Consider the following 16,700-nt stretch of genomic DNA (forward strand, 5'->3'; position numbering starts at 1 on the left):
CTACTGTATATGCAGTGGTCCTCATAGCTCTTCTCGCCCGAGTAAAACTTTCCCGGAAATCAAGATAAAAATAGCTATCGTAGTCCCAACAAGTTAATGAATTATTTCAAAAAAAATAAGAAAGCTTGACCCGGATATCCCTGCTGAATCCATTAACCAAGCCTTGTGGAGCACCAAAAGTGGCCCCTCTAGAAGGACGATAGCACTGTATGACATATGTTGTTTTGGTGATGCGTTCACCGATTGACGTCAACTGCCGCATCCTTGCTTATCTCCCGAGGCAAATCCGGTCGGATCGGTTCCACGTGCCGAGAGAATAAGAAGGGGAGTTGACTCCTCGGACTCGTGGAAACTTGGGACTGAGTACATACTACATTCAATACGTTATTTTTGATCCTGTTGGACATAATACTTGTCGGTCGACCGAATTGAATTGAATTTGAAAGAGCCTTTCCTATCATCATGGGCGAGAAGTACGGCGACTATCAAGCGGAGATCTACGGCCGTGGGGCCACGATGGGCCTTCTGCCGACCGTTACGACGGATCCCAGGCTGCTTGAGGAACAGGCGAAGAAGGTGCTGAGTGCGCGCTCGTACAATTATATTGCTGGGGGTGCGGGAGAGAAGGCGACGATGGATAGTAATCGGTTGGCGTTTCGACAGTGGAAATTGTAAGTTATCCTTGAGCTGTTGGTCCAATCGGGCCCTTTATACACCGTATGCTTTATTGAGATGCGTGGTAGCTAATATTGGGCAGGATCCCGAGGATGATGAAGCAGGTTTGTCTGCTCGATCACTTTTCGCGAACAGCTACTAACCATGTTGTAGCTGGATAACCAAAACCTCACGGTAAACCTATTCGGACAGGAGTATCCCAACCCACTTCTCCAGGCTCCAGTGGGCGTGCAATGCCTATTCCACGATGACAAGGAGACTGGGCTAGCGGAGGCCTGCTCAGAGGCTGGAGTACCATACATCCTCAGCACAGCCAGCAGCAGCACGATCGAGGAAGTGGCCGCGGCAAACGGCGACGGGAAACGGTGGTTCCAGCTCTACTGGCCGATGAGCGACGATGCTACACTATCTCTGCTCAAACGCGCAAAGGAGAACGGCTTCTCGGTCCTGGTTGTTACCCTCGATACGTGGTCGCTTGCCTGGCGACCAGCGGATCTCGACAATGCTTACATCCCGTTCATCAAGGGGATTGGAAACCAGATCGGCTTCAGCGACCCGGTGTTTCGGAAGAAGTTCGAGCAGGAATCCGGGAGCAAGATTGAGGATGATATTACTGGTGCATCTAGAGCGTGGACCTCGGATGTGTTCCCTGGCCGACCGCACACATGGGAGCATGTTTCCTTCCTCCGAAAGAATTGGGACGGTCCGATTGTGCTGAAGGGAATTCAGCATGTGGAGGATGCCAAATTGGCACTGGATGCGGGATGCGACGGCATTGTTGTTTCCAACCACGGAGGTAAGTGTGTTCGGCTTGAAACATGTTAGAAGGAAAGAAATAACTGATTAGAACGCACAGGTCGACAAGTTGATGGTGCGATTGGGTCTTTAGAAGTCCTTCCAGAAATTGTCGAGGCAGTTGGCGACAAAATGACCGTTCTCTTCGACTCGGGGGTTCGGACTGGCTCTGACGCCATTAAGGCGCTATGCCTGGGGGCTAAGGCAGTTCTTGTAGGCCGACCAGCGATCTATGGCCTTGCTGTTGATGGAAAGAACGGAGCGAAGGCCGTACTGAGGGGATTGTTAGCAGACTTGTGGCAGAATATGGGATTAGCAGGAATTCGGACGGTGGCCGAGTGCACCCCAGATAGAATCAGGAAGATTCAATATCCTGGGGACACCAAAGCGATGCTATAGTAGTACAAAAAGTATCATTATGGCGGTCGGTCGATGGGCAGTGTAAATTATATATATTTATCATATGATTCAGAAGGGGAGAGGTGTGAGAAATGAAGATCAAGGATAAAGTTACTCAGTATCGAAAAAAGATGATCACATTCATCTTCTAACCTGATCCATTGCCGCGTGTCTTGACTATTCCGGGGTAGAAGCGGAAGGAAAGAAGACGACGATGTGGAGCTCGGGGAAACAAGGCACCCCAGGCACTGAGGCACCAAGGCAGCGAGGCCGCCAGTGGCAATGGAAAGCCGATCGAATCCAGGAATCACATGTCAAGCCGGTCTCTCCCCCTAAAAGCTACTAACGATTCTAGTGATTTGTTCACCTGCAGTTGATCTACACGCCGCTTGTTTGCCAGTCAGGAACCTTCCACTGACGCAACTTTTGGCTGGCTGAAGTCGAGAACTTCCCCCCTCGGTCCCTGGCCCTCTCTTATCTATCAAGCAAATCAAATGTGCCAACGCAAGTAATCTGGCACTAGGATTTCATCCGCTCATGGCTGTGATTTACTTTTCTCTCGATGCGACAAACAAGTCCCGCTCGACTTTGTACTTCACCGTCTCGAAATGTCTCGACTTTGGGGCTACATACCCCTGTTAAGGCGAGCTGATCCTGGGCCTCGACCCGACGGGGATGTGGATGTGACCCTTCATGACGGTGCTAGTCATGCACCCGCGACTTCAGGAATGACCCTACTTCCGCGGCCAGTTGCCTCCGTGGTATCATTCCTGACGCAATCCACATCGCTCTCGCTCCGCGTGGGTTCGTTTTTTGGTGGTGTCGCCCTTGATGGGGCTAGAGTCACGACTTTGACAGGGTTGGAGCTCAGTAGAGCAATTATCGAAGGAGTCTTAACGAGGGCCGGGCGCGACGTTGCAATTCGCAGTAGCGAGCATGGCAAAGCAGAGGCCGAATCGTTGCTGGAGAGAAGTGTATGTTAAGCATTGAGTACTGACGTGCCAAAATTTCCGCTGCTAATTAGCATTTAGCTCGCTGCTCTACACACGACAGTCACGTCTGCTTCTTTCTTTGCGGCTGCCACGTTCCACATGTCATCTACAACTCTCTCTTCTGCCACGCATATGTCTCAGGCTCTCTTGTCCAGTCTCGATGCCACTTTGGGCTCGACGGAATCTTCTAGAGCCATCGCGGCAATCATAACGCTCATCCGACGGGAGTTTCGCAGCCCGACTATTGATGCCGGCACGGAAAAAGTCGGCGTTGGTGACCTTTTGGTTGGCACTGTCGGCTTCGCCATGCTACAACGATGGGGCAGGAAAAGCACCGAGAGACACATCCATGATAACGGTGGAGACGAGACTATCTGGGACGTTGTCATCCTTGATAATGGATTGCGAGCAGATGTGGTTGGGTCTCACCAGCTTGAACCGGTACGGTATAGAAATAATGACTTGGGTGAAGAGACCAAACGCTCGTCATTCTTATCTCCTGGACAAGATGAGGAGGCCTTCGATGCCGTACAGCGTCCTAGGAGCATGGCTGATACAACGGAGCGGCCTTTCCTGACTCTACCTCCGGGAAACCAGAGCGAGGTGTCAGATGAAGATATCCGCTTGTACATAATGAGCCAGCTTCCGCGTGGCTGCAGAGCTTCAATCAAAACCGACTGGGTAACAGCACGCACCATTACCGTTGATGTATTTGATGATGACACTGCCGAAATCGCGCCTCCACCAGGGACGATGATGGTTGAAGAAAGGTTTCATGATGATCAAGCTCTGAGCACGACGACGGGCCAACAGCAACTTCCTAGACACACTGTTGTGTTTAGAACGGCGTTTAACAAGTCACAATGCGCAGACGTCTCTAGTCTACGCGGACATGGCCCTGAGCTGGAACCACCGAGTTCTTCGGTTACGACACCTCGAGCACACGGCAACACAGAAGTGCCGCCAGATATTCAACCAGAAATCATTGAAAATAGCTCCGCCAACATAACGAACAACCGGTCACCGCCGGACGGCAGCCTTTCTCCTACAAGAAAGTCAAAACATCCCGCTCACAACCGCAACAGTCTTCCATCAGGTCCAAGCTCGCCGTCTTCTTCTCGTGATCGAACAGTGCAAACTACTAGGCATAATGCTGAGAACAGGAATCTTGCCGGGCCTTCTCGTCTATCAGACAGCTCGGAAACAAGCCCCAAGGCTACATTTGGAAAAGGCTCCCTGTTAAAATTTGCACAAAAGGTTAAGCCAACTCACGCTGAGAAGAGTGAGGCTGCTAGGCGACCATTACCCAAACCACCATCGGACAAATCCAACGTACAATCTCTTTCAACGAGCTCTGGTCAGCAAAGCAAGGCACCCAGACTCCCGATCCCTGAAAAAAAATTTTCAGCACAAGGGCCTGAGTCGAAGCTTGGTTCTGGCGAAAGGCCACACAAGGGTCCATCGCCTGCTAAGCCTACGTCTATAGCCAACAGAGGGTTACAAAGATCACCCCCATCACACAACTCTGGGGGTCTTTCCTCCTCTCCAACCACGCGCCGCGACAACGCAAGAGGCGCGAGGAGTGGAAGAAATTCAGGGACAGGGTATTACTCCGTCTACGAGAAGAACCAAGAGTCTTTTGTCACCCAAACAGATGCTTATTCTCTTCGTTCAATGGATTCCCGATCGAAATCCCCAGCCACGATGAGAGCGCATGTTCGCAGTAGCAGCTCTATGTCTCTGACAAGGTCCGAGAACGACATGACTTTGTCTGTCAATGGAGATAGCCGCCCGGGCTCTTCTTATATGCATGAAAGATCCAATTCATACTCTCCTGGTTTGTATTCATTGGCCACAGCGGGCTCGGAGACGTCATTGATACTTGCTCATCGCTCGCGCAAGAGCACATATGATGACATCGCCACCATTCAAGCATTGAACCGAGATGGCATGGTTCCCGGTATCTTTCCTCAAAAGCATTTCGTGCAAAATATTCGGCGCTTTTGTCGTTTCTCTTCTGCTTCTTACGGTTCCAATGCTCTCAAAGTCATGGGAGTTCCGCGAGCGTCAAACGCCCTTCCTTATCAAGAGTCAGATAGTCGAGAGCATGCCGATTTCTCGGACCATACAGGGCTACCAGCTTCTACTATTCTTCTTTCATCATTTGTTGACACCGCTGGTGGGACCAATGCAGCTGGAGAAACCGACAGTGGCTACCCTCTTGTTCATTATCTCTTTTTGGATCATGAATCGAAGGCTGTTGTTCTAACTTTAAGAGGCACCTGGGGTTTTGAAGACGTCCTTACCGACATGACCTGTGATTATGATGATCTTATGTGGCAAGGGAAAAGCTGGTCAGTCCACAAGGGAATGCATGCATCTGCGAAGCGTCTTCTGATGGGCGGAGGTGGAAAAGTCATGATCACTATAAGGGCAGCCCTGGACGAATTTCCCGAGTACGGCGTGGTATTCTGCGGTCATTCATTGGGCGGAGGAGTGGCTGCACTCCTGGCGACAATGATTTCGGAACCCAATAACGAAGAACCCGGGACTTCTTTCATGACTGCTACTCAGCACACCAGCAAGAAACGCTTGCTCCTAACTGATCACGGGGAGATAACCGACCACGCAGCCTACTACCTTCCTTCAGGGCGCCCCATACACGTTTACGCATATGGTCCTCCTGCGACCATGTCCCCTTTCCTTCGACGTGCAACCCGCGGATTGATTACAACGGTAGTAAATGGCCAAGACGTGGTTCCAAGTCTTTCCCTGGGCATTTTGCACGACATGCATACTGTATCCGTGGCATTCAAGGACGATACTTCCGGAGCCAGATCACACGTGCGCGGTCGCTTTTGGGATGATATTCGACAGAGTATCTTGAACAAGTTCTATGTGAATGAACCGCCTATGATTTTGAATGCTGGCGATGGCCTCGGAGAAGATGTCTGGGCATGGCGGACACTAAAAATGCTCCGGGAAGAGATGATTGCACCTAAACTGATGCCTCCTGGAGAGGTTTTTGTAGTTGAGACCATGCGCGTTCTTCAGCGAAGCGCATTCACAACTGATATGGGTTCGGACGGACACCCGCAACTCGGACGCCCGGCGACGCGAGTACAACTGAAGTTCATTCGGGATGTTGAGTCCTTCTTTGGGGAGCTAAGATTCGGTTCCGGCATGTTCAGTGACCACAACCCGGCAAGATATGAGGCTAGCCTTGCCGCTCTCGCACGAGGCATTTTGGATGATTAATGAGTTATGAGCTATTTTCTCTCTCTTGGATAAACGGGAAACGACATTTCTTTTGGATCTGAACACTCGGACAATCTTTTGATATTTCATTATAATATAATTACATCATTTTGAGTATCCAGGCAATGGTTTGACGTAAAGATCCACACGAACTGTCCAGATAAGGCAAGGTGAAGTAATTGAACTTCTCCCCTTCAATGTGAGCGCATGTCGACCACATTCATCTGAGATTTAGCCAAAAAGAGTTTTGAATGTACTTATTTCACGAGCTCTTGAACAGGGCATATTTCCTCAGTATCGTTGGCATAACTAGATTTCTTGGGGTCGCAATTTCCAGGATCGACAGTTGCAAGTGAGATTGTTTGTTCGAATGCCTGTTCTCCTCTCGCGGGCGATCCCCGATGATTCTTGTCACCCTAGCGACAGTGTAGTTTCAGGGTTTCCATGGCGAAGAACCTTTTGGCGTTCGAAACCTTGCCGCTAAATTCTTGTGGCCGTAGAGGATCGATGATGGCAAGGCGCTCGAGCCGTATGGGTGGCAGTTTGTGATCAAATCTCACCCGCCTGCAGAGTTGCGCTAATTGCTGTTCGGCATTAACACTGAGGCGATTGTGTCTGCCGAGGACGCCTCATCATCTCGATGGATCGTAGACATATAACTCATTTATCGATTATGCGGTGGCTCGTTTTTTAAGCCATCCATGTTCTTTCGTTTTCTCTCCTCGATTCGGACCTCCAAATCCCTCATTTGCTTCTCCACGAGGTCTTTCTTGCCCATCAACTCCTGCCGCGTGTTCCGAAGTGCCGAGATGCGCTCATCGATCGAGATTTCCCGTGCTTTTTGAGCTGCCTACGGAGACAAGACAAAGTAAGTCATCGCCGTGCAACTTGAAGCAACATCGTAGCAAACATACCTGGGTAGCTTCTTGTCCCGATTTGAGACCAGCGCCGTAGAGCGTTCCCGCAATGGTAATCGACGTCACGGCAGCGGTCAGAACAAGACGCTTAGCTTTAAGATTCGCAGCCATGGTTTCCAACTCAATTGACTCCCCGGAGAAGGTCGCTGTCAATATCCGAATCCTCCGCTCTCCAATTGGTCGATCTTGTCTGAACTGCTCATGTACACCGCCTACTGTATGCGGAGATAGATTGATGCCTTCCCATTGAGGCCCACATGATTTGGCGCCGCGTCGCGTTATCCGCGTTGAAGTCACTTTCTCCGAACGAGGCGATAACTCGGCCTCGCTGTCAAAGGTACTCCCTGCGCACTGCAGTGGGCCACTCGTGCCTGAACAAACATCCATGTCTTTTTCAACTTCAATACCGCGTCGTCGACCGCGCAGCGAGGATGACGATGACGGCGAAAGCGACGAGGCATCCTCGGTCTCGACGAGACACCCCACGCCCGCTTCTCAGGCCTCGCCTAACAGCAAACGCATCCGATTAGAGGCCGCGAGCGTAGAACAGGACAATGATGACGATACCGACGATAGTGCCAGCCAGGAGGGATCGGATGGTGAAGCCTCCGCGGAAAGTTCTTTGAACCCCGCGTCGCGGGACAAAGGAAAGAATACGTCTGGCGGTCGCGCGCAGGAGAACGACGACAATGAGGACGAAGAGGGGGCAGATGAGGATCAGAATGAAGTTGGTTCTCAAGAGGACTCAAACGGTGAATCCTCTGCGCAAAACCCTTCCGCTCAGCAAATCCAGACTACGAGGACTCCCGAACGGCGTGCCAGCACCGTGGCACAAAATCAGACAGGCGATGGAAGTGGCGCGAAGGATGCCTACAAGCCCGGCTCTATTGTGCGAATTAAGGTCACCGACTTCGTTACCTACACGTCTGCCGAATTTTTCCCTGGTCCGAAGTTGAATATGGTGATTGGGCCGAACGGGACAGGGAAAAGTACGCTCGTCTGTGCGATATGTCTGGGACTGGGCTGGGGACCACAGGTATGAGGATATATTCATTGCTCATATGTGCCTTTTTTTAGGGGCTATATTTGAGTATTCTCGGTGGCTAATACATCTCCTCGTCTATAGCACCTAGGCCGAGCAAAAGATCCTGGCGAATTCGTCAAGCACGGCTGCAGAGAAGCCACGATCGAGATAGAGCTTGCAGGGGGTGCGAGATTTCGTCGAAATCCGGTTGTATCACGAACTATCAAACGAGAAGGCAACAAGAGCACCTTCATGCTGAATGGGAAGCAAGCATCTCGCACGCAGGTGCTGAAGCTTGCTCAGTCGTTTGCCATCCAAATTGACAACCTGTGTCAGTTCCTTCCACAAGACAAAGTTAGCGAGTTCGCCGCCTTGACACCAATTGATCTGCTCCATTCGACGCAAAGAGCCGCTGCCGGGCCAGAAATGATAGAATGGCACGACAACCTCAAAAGCTTGAGAGCCGAACAAAAGAAGCTGCAGACAAACAATCAAGGTGACCGAGACTTGCTAGCGAATCTCGAGAATCGACAGGAAATGCAAAGAGCGGATGTCGAGAGAATGCGACAGCGCGCTCAAATCAAGCGAAAGATCGAGATGTTGGAGTTTGTTCGCCCGGTGACGCAGTACAAGCAAACGCATGATGAATACAAGGAGCTGAAGAGAAAGAAAGACACTGTGAGCCGTGAGCTCGATATTCTAAAGTCCGAGCTCGAACCCGCATTGAGGGCAGTGAACGCAAAGCAGACCTATTGCATGCAGTTGGACGGATATATTGACTTCAAGAAACGCGGCGTCGATGCAGCTGATCGCATTGCTTCAGAAATTGGGAAAACAATCGAGCAGCATGAGGATTCCATGAAAGATCTAGACAACCAGATCAGCGTTGAGAAGAAGCAAGCGCAGGAGTATAAACAAGAGGGGACCAAAATCCAGCAGGCAATCAACAAGCTTACTCGTCAGCTGAACGACGAATCTATCGATTTCGATGTCGATTGGTACAACGAGCAGATTGTGGGTTCTGCCTAATATTGGCACAATTTTCCTGCTAACTTTCAATAGAGAGCCAAACGACGACAAGCGAGAGAACTCGAAGAACAAGCCGAACAAATCAAAGAAACCCGCAGACCTCTTTTCGAACAATTCAGTAAGAAAAAAGACGATCTGTACCAAACAGAGCAGCAGTTGCGTGGCTTGGATTCGCAATCTGGGCGGCAGGAAGCAAAACTCAAGCAAGTATCGCCTGATTCCTTCAGGGCTTATAAATGGTTACAAGACAATCAAGGCAAGTTTGAAAAACAGGTCTTTGGCCCTCCGCTAGTCGAGTGTTCCATATCCGACCCCAAATACGCAGACGCGCTTGAATCGCTTCTGCAAAAAACGGATTTCACTGCCTTTACCACGCAAAGCCGGAACGATTTCAGAACGCTTCAAAGATGTTTGAACATCGACATGAGACTTCATGACATCAGTATCAAGACCAGCGTAGTTCCTCTGGAGAACTTCCGACCTCCGATTCCGGGCGATGAAATTCAAAAGATGGGGTTCGACGGGTGGGCTAAGGACTTTCTCAAGGGTCCGGAGCCTGTGCTATCAGTTTTATGCAGTGAAAACCGGTTACATCAAACACCCGTCACTCTTCGCGATATCTCGGATGATGAATTCAGCCAGATGGAAAGTGGATCGATCAGCTCTTGGGTAGCGGGGAAGCAGAGCTACAAAGTAACCAGGCGACGAGAATATGGACCCAGCGCTACGTCTACACGTGTACGACAAGTGAGGCCGGCAAAAGTATGGACCTCTCAGCCAGTCGACACAATGGCGAAGCAAGACCTAGTCCAGACTATGTCAGCTCTGAAGGAGGAGCTCCGGGATCTGCAACAACGAATGGAATCCGAAAAAGCCAAACTTACAGAGCTGGGCCAGACACATAAGAAGTGTGAAGAGGAAAGGGTGAGAGAAATTCCAAACCTCCGCGACTAGCTCCCACACTAACACTCCTGTAGCATGAACTGGAACGGGAGAAAGCTGAAAAGCAGACAGCTCTTACACAGCAAAGGGCTATCCCAGAAAGAATTCGTATGCCCTCTCTTCCAGTACCTTATTCTCTACCTGTATACTGACCGCAAACAACAGGTCAACAAGAAACTAAACGCAGAGACAATCAGAAATACTTTGATGCTATCAGAACCAGAGTTCTAGAAATTCGTCATCAGCAGGACGAACTGTCTGTCCAGAAGGCTGAAGCGACCCTCAAATATGCTGTACGTTATTAGGCTGTAATTTATCGCCAGGCGCCCTCGCTAACTCTAACTCAGGAATCCGTCGTTCAACTTCGCCAAGCGCATGAAGAGCTTATCAAGCTAGGCGTCCGCCGTGCCGAGGCGGTTTCTGACTTGGAAATCCTCAAAGCCCGTAACCAAGAGCATAGCGATAGGCTGAAAACGAAGGAGGACGAGCTGAAGGAGGTTGTGAATGAAGTCAAGACGGTGGCTGAAACGGTGAAGAGGCTTATAAAAGAGGCACAGAAGGTGGTGCAAGCCTCCAACAGTCAACCCGACCTGGCCGAATTTATGACCACTCTAGTCAATCATACCGTCGATCAGCTTGAGGCGGACATTGACTCGGAGAAGGCTCGCTTAGAACTCACGCAAGGTGGTAGCAGCAACATCATCAAAGAATTCGAGGAACGTGAACGCCAGATCCAGAGGCTACGCGGCAAACTTGAGGACTTTCAGACCCAGCTCGCTGACTATGAACACGCCATCAATGAGATACGTGGCAAATGGGAGCCTCAACTCGATGCGCTCATCAAGAGCATCAGTGACGCGTTCTCCGACTCCTTCGCCCGTATTGGGTGTGCCGGACAAGTCTCACTTGACAAGGCCGAGGACGAGCCCGGCCCTGATAACACATCTGGTGGTAGCAATTTTGATCAGTGGTCAGTCCAGATCCACGTCAAATTCCGAGAAAACGAGAATCTTTCCCTGCTCGACTCGCACCGTCAATCCGGTGGTGAGAGAGCCGTCAGCACCATCTTCTACCTCATGGCCCTGCAGTCTCTTTCGGCATCTCCGTTCCGTGTGGTCGACGAGATCAACCAAGGTATGGACCCGAGGAACGAACGCATGGTCCACGGTCGTCTCGTCGACATCGCCTGTGCCAACGGAGGGTACAACGAAGATGGCACTGAGAGCAGCGGAGGCAGCCAATATTTCCTGATCACCCCCAAGCTGCTCAGTGGCCTGGTCTACAAGCCCGGCATGCGCGTACTCTGCATTTACAGCGGCGAGCACATGCCTAAGGACTACGGGATCTTGGACTTTGGTCAAGCCGTGCAGCGAATGCGCGCTATTAAGGGTCAAGCAGATCGAGGGAAGGGCAAAGGGAGAGCCATTGAGGATTCCATCTCCCAGCGAAATGGTCGAGTTGATGTGTACGCCTGATGAATCTTAAATTTACCTATGATACCTTTTTCATCTGGCTTTTTGTTTCTGATATCTGCTTACTTTTGCTTCTTGGCCTGGAGGGATGAATCGGTCTGTTTTTTTGGCTTTTGGTTTCTGTACATAGATACTTAGGGATTCTTGGGATGAAGTTACAATACCCAATCTTACAAACATAGAGGTCTGGGATAATATTAGACATCTACATCTAGACTATAAAATCCGTAGTATCACTTTCAAGCTATAGTCACGTAGAAGAGTACAAAGTCCAACCGGTGGCAAACCTATCACATGTGAATTGGCATACAGCAAAAAGAAAAGACAGCATCATCTAATCTCAGGAAAACCCAAAGCCAAGAAAGACCCTCCGAAGAAACAACCACGCCACTTTTTGCCTTCTCCCAGCTAAGCCTCAACCCTCCATCCCCAAGAAAGAACAAACACCAGTTTAGGGGTCACACTCCGACATGACGCATACAGAAAGACAAAAAAAGTCAAATAAATCAATATACGGAGCACGCACTAACTGTATCAATCGAGACAGACAATAAATAAAATAAAATGAGAACGCATGGGGAGATCGGATCCGATCAGATCAGCCCATACATCCATTCCTTCTATCCGCGCTAGTATCTAACTAACATCTAACATCCAACAATCCACCACCTCCTCTGATAGCATTCATAGGCTGCTACGTACCCTAGACCCCTGCCAGCTGGTACGGTGTACGTAGGCAGAAGCTAAATGCAGTGTGGCTAGCTAACAAACCCATGTCAAAGGTTGAAAGCACATGCATGTTAATGCCATTAATAACATCAATAATAATAAAGGCAAGCCACGATCCTCCTCCCTGGACTTAATGTCAGCTACGAGTCAGGGACCGGTCACATGGACATGGCTATGGACTGATTATTAGCAAGGGCAAGGCAGAGGACACGCAAACTGCATGAGTTGAGCTATCTATACGGCCGAGTCGGTTGGGAAGGAATGTTGCATTTGGAAGTGTGATTAAGGACTAAACAGAACAGTTAGGAACTTGTGCATACGATGCAACTGTACAGGGGAGACTGTCTTGGTATTCGGTCACATTTCATGAGAGATAATTACTAAGTAGTCATGTATGTTTTAGCGAGGATAGATTACTTGGTTTTCATCCTTTCTATAATGAGCACGCTACGTCTACGACTTATGAAGGAAAAGTACTAGCTCTTGGAACCTTAATTCCCATTTCAAAGCACTCACACAGGAAGACGAGTTCAGGGCTCGTTTAGGAAAGAGAGGGTGGAAAAGCCGCATAGATACAACGGGTCATGAGCTTAACGTCCACAAGATGACAAAACATGGCAACGCAGTACACTCAATGTCTTTTGTCTCCCTTCCTGCGCTTTCGCTTTCTAGGAGAGCAGTCTATATTGTAACAAATCTTCCCAGGGGGTTCTGGACAAACTGATCTCCGCTGATGCTGTTCTCCTCCAAGGACTCTCTCACCAACCTCGCACTTGAAGTGGCCAGCATTCTAGGATCCTCTAGATCCTGAATCACTGTGACTCTGTTTTCAAAAGTAAATATCATTCCGCTCATCGTCCAAGTTCCTTATAAAGGCTGGGATATATAGCAAGATTGGTAAACTCACACCCAAAGCCAACAGCCAGCGCCATCTTGCCCAAAGTGAAAGGAAAGACGATTTCTGTCGAAGATGATGTTTGTAACGTCACTAATCCTCAAGGATGGCTCAACTGGGATATCGTGGTAGGTGCTCCAGGCATCTGGAATAATATCATCGCGATATTGAATGCGGAGCCAGCTTGTGATGCTACCGGGCATCCGCTGAGTCATGTTCACATGAACCCAAGACCTGTCTCCGGTGATAAGACAAAGAGAGGCATGTTCTTCGCAGTCAGGTACTGTGTGGGGGCGAGAGCGTGGGGAATTTTGGATTATCCGTATAGTGCTAATCCTGCGTTCGCCGGCCTGGTCGCTCGGAGGAGAGGGAAGTCTAGTAGAATCCGGATCATAAGGAGACCTTGACCGATTCTAGTTTCTCCTTGACTCGGGGTTGCTGGACCTATCATCCCTTTCGCGATATCGGGAGCGGACGTTGGACATCGTTCAAGCTAGTATCCGGCTGGCAAGGTGGATAAAAGAGTAAACTTGGAGATGGGCTTTCCGTCGAGGGGGCTTGTGGAGGTTGCTTGATAGATGAATTCTGGGTCTTGATAAGGACGTGTCCTGAGACTTATATATTGACTTTAAAATGGTATAGCAAACTTAATCTTAGAGCGTGTTTGCGGTCTTTCTTGCCTTTTGTAAGTGTGGAGTATCAAAACGAACAAACTTCTTTGATGGTGGTTGATTCTAATCGTTGGCTCCCAGAGACATAGCAAACGATAAAAGTCCATGTCATTTGTTCTAGGTGAAGCGAACTGCCGGTGTAGTCAGTTATAGTGATTTCTTTGAAGATATACGTACCGTTGTACAAATGGATGTGGGGCTTCTTTTCATCTTTGATGACCCATTGTAGCTCTCACTGGCTATGATTGCTGCTTCAGGGCAGGGTTTGACGTCGCAATGTTCACACACAACCAGATCCAACACATAGAGAAAGTCAAAAGACGGCAGCCATTCGTTGGACTGGCTATGAAGCAAACCCCTAATTTTGACATAAAATCGTCATTCTGTTTTGTTTTCTGAAAAAATGCAATTTCCTCGTTGGCTGCGACCTTGATAGAATGCAATCATGGCCCCAGGGCTACCGTTGTTGCTGTGAGCAAACGCTCGCTGACCAAACTTCCTCTCAAAGCTGTGAGAGGAAGACTGATCAGCCTAAGCCAGAGGGACCAGTCATCAAAGGGGTTGACTCTAATGTATATTTCCGAGCTCTTTCAATCCAGACGAACAAGTGTCTCTGGCTTCGTGACTATGGCATCAACGAAGGACGAAAACATTCGTCGGTACAGTATCATTCCTTGAATATACCGTGGTATTTCTTTCCTTCTATTCACAGAAGTTTGTGCATAGTCAGACGCATGTGCGAATCCTGAAAGAATCGTCGCTCTTAAAAAAGCCCTGTTCAAGGTAAAGGAGACGTTAGCTCTATTGCGATAAGGCAAAGACACGAAGACTTAGCGCCATTCTCATGGAATCGAATGAGCCGGATTCAAGGCATTCGGATTTTTCGTTGTTTTGGTCAGTTTGTAAGCTCGATTGAGTGTTGCTAACCATAGCACAAATCAATGGCAGTGAATGTCAAAATATGGAAGGGTCAATCTGGGAGCCTGCCTGGCATGGCTACCCGTGACTTTCAGACACTCGAAAGTCAAGGGGCACTAAGCAATCGATGCTTTTCGTTTCACTTGTTCGTGCAAAGCACTCCTTGCAAAATAGAGAGACTAGCTAGCCTCAGATCTTTTCAGTTTTCATTTTCACTACCAGTGGCACTATCGACATACAACTATCAATTCATCGTATATGGCAATCTCAAGAGCCCTCGGCAAAAGGTCATCTCTCACAGAAGGTATTTTTATTGACATTGCCAACGAAACCACATACAAGCCGATGGTGATAGCAGCAAGTAGGATACGAATACGCTGCATTTCTGCATCATCAGCCAAACTACAATGAGCTGAGTTGCACTCTGACGTCCAGCTCTCATCTGCTTGCTTCACTGTCTATCGATGCTTAGAACCCTAAGGACAGCCCATGGCTATCAATACATTTGCTCCTAGTCGGAAAATACTCCATGGCCATGGCGCATACACCTAGAATCCGACCAAGCAATGTGCAAGTACACCAAGGCCCGCACAAACCTCACATCGGCCAAAGAGGGGCGTGGGTGTGGCACAGCCCATGGCAATAGATCAATGGCAAAAATGCCTCATCAAATCAAGGCGAGGAGCTCAAGAGAGAGCCTACACTATTCGGTCGATATGGCAAGTTGCGAGCCTGTTGTGGGAGTATGCAGTCTCCCTCCTTGGAACAATGGCAGCGTTCAACAAAAGCAGCGAGGGAGCTGGACTCAATCTGGCTAGACGCCCATGCGATGTCCTGCGCCGCCCGGCCAGGCCAGAGGGACGAGCAATCTCAACTCTGTGCGTTAAGATTAAAGATACGAGGTTACGCTCAAGACTCTCCAGTGGCCGTTTACCAAGCGGAAGGCTGAACGAACGAGGAAATTACGGATTCGAACGAGTCACACCACACGACCCGAGCCGCAGGATTGTCAGTGCGGGAGAAGGTTGCATGTCTGTGCTCGACCTGATATCCCACGCGCTCATAATAATATCGTTCATTATTATCGCTCATGGACCAGGTCCCCTGCGCACCGTCGAACCTACAGGGTTTCCTAGTTCTCGTCCCCTTTTCTTTTCGTGGCCATTTCATGTTTGCCCGTCACATGCCAGGCAGGTGATGACGATGATCCATACGTTCGGAGACGACACGCAAATAGGAATAAGTCAGAATAACTACGGACGCTATGGATGGGCAAAAAATAGGTGTGACAAGACCTGCGACCCATGCATATGGGGCTGATCTGAACGGGCTCTGCTCTATAGATTCTTACTAGTCCTACGGACTACCGACGCAACCTCCAGGGCCCTTCCGCATGGCAGGATCGGACTCGACCTACCCGACATGACCTATGGGGGAGATGCGTCGCCGTGGAGGCTAAGAACGGGCCTTCGCTCTTCGCCTCTCAGGCTCTCACCCTCCCCTCTTTTGCTCCTCCTTCGAAGATCATCCGGTTCCTTCGCATCCCAGTGGATGAGCAAGGCTGGCCCTGCGATCGCACTGTACTGCCGCTACGGTGTTAGCTTGTTAGGGGCAAAACCAGACATGCATGCCTGAGGCCCCGTCGGACGATGGCCGAGAGTCTAACAGCGACTACTCCGGTGTACGTACTCTGAACGGAGGGATTCTCTCTGCTGGCGAGTCCCGGCGACATGAAACCACAAAATCAGAAATGTTGTTTTTAATCTAAAAGGTCCCGTAAGCTGCAACATGAAAAAGGGACGATGATCACCCCTGATGATTGGTGATCTGGCCCCCTCTCTGGCCTCTCTTAGTTCATTTTTTTTCTGATTTTTTTTTCTTTGATTGTCCCTCCTGGTTATCGGGCATTTCCGTTGCGGATCATCCATGAGAAGCGCATGGCCGATTCTCTCGGGGGTTTTTGTTGCCAATCAAATGGTCAGCC

General features: G+C 49.6%; 4 protein-coding genes across 4 annotated transcripts; 3 read left to right on the top strand and 1 right to left on the bottom strand.

The window, feature by feature from the left end:
• The first annotated feature begins 358 nt into the window (after positions 1-358).
• LDX57_009222 (lactate 2-monooxygenase) lies at positions 359-2,063 on the top strand. Its single transcript, XM_046090943.1, has 4 exons — positions 359-671; positions 758-779; positions 829-1,471; positions 1,532-2,063. The coding sequence occupies exons 1-4, from the start codon at positions 463-465 to the stop codon at positions 1,867-1,869; spliced, it is 1,212 nt and encodes a 403-aa protein (XP_045946918.1). The 5' UTR covers positions 359-462; the 3' UTR covers positions 1,870-2,063.
• A 175-nt stretch (positions 2,064-2,238) lies between these two features.
• Positions 2,239-6,192, top strand: LDX57_009223 (uncharacterized protein). The gene is made up of 2 exons (XM_046090944.1): positions 2,239-2,843; positions 2,901-6,192. The coding sequence occupies exons 1-2, from the start codon at positions 2,478-2,480 to the stop codon at positions 6,117-6,119; spliced, it is 3,585 nt and encodes a 1,194-aa protein (XP_045946919.1). The 5' UTR covers positions 2,239-2,477; the 3' UTR covers positions 6,120-6,192.
• Positions 6,193-6,783: 591 nt separating this feature from the next.
• On the bottom strand, positions 6,784-7,147 carry LDX57_009224 (uncharacterized protein; the record flags this gene model as incomplete). The annotated part of the gene is made up of 2 exons (XM_046090945.1): positions 6,784-6,969; positions 7,034-7,147. The coding sequence occupies 2 exons, from the start codon at positions 7,145-7,147 to the stop codon at positions 6,784-6,786; spliced, it is 300 nt and encodes a 99-aa protein (XP_045946920.1).
• Positions 7,148-7,421: 274 nt separating this feature from the next.
• On the top strand, positions 7,422-11,506 carry SMC5 (DNA repair ATPase SMC5; the record flags this gene model as incomplete). The annotated part of the gene is made up of 6 exons (XM_046090946.1): positions 7,422-8,072; positions 8,163-9,074; positions 9,123-10,013; positions 10,067-10,139; positions 10,197-10,324; positions 10,379-11,506. 6 exons carry the CDS (start codon positions 7,422-7,424, stop codon positions 11,504-11,506), a joined length of 3,783 nt encoding a protein of 1,260 aa, XP_045946921.1.
• Between the last annotated feature and the right edge of the window lie 5,194 nt (positions 11,507-16,700).

The sequence above is a fragment of the Aspergillus melleus genome (genome assembly GCF_016097325.1).
Source record: "Aspergillus melleus strain CBS 546.65 chromosome Unknown contig5, whole genome shotgun sequence".
Taxonomy (NCBI): domain Eukaryota; kingdom Fungi; phylum Ascomycota; class Eurotiomycetes; order Eurotiales; family Aspergillaceae; genus Aspergillus; species Aspergillus melleus.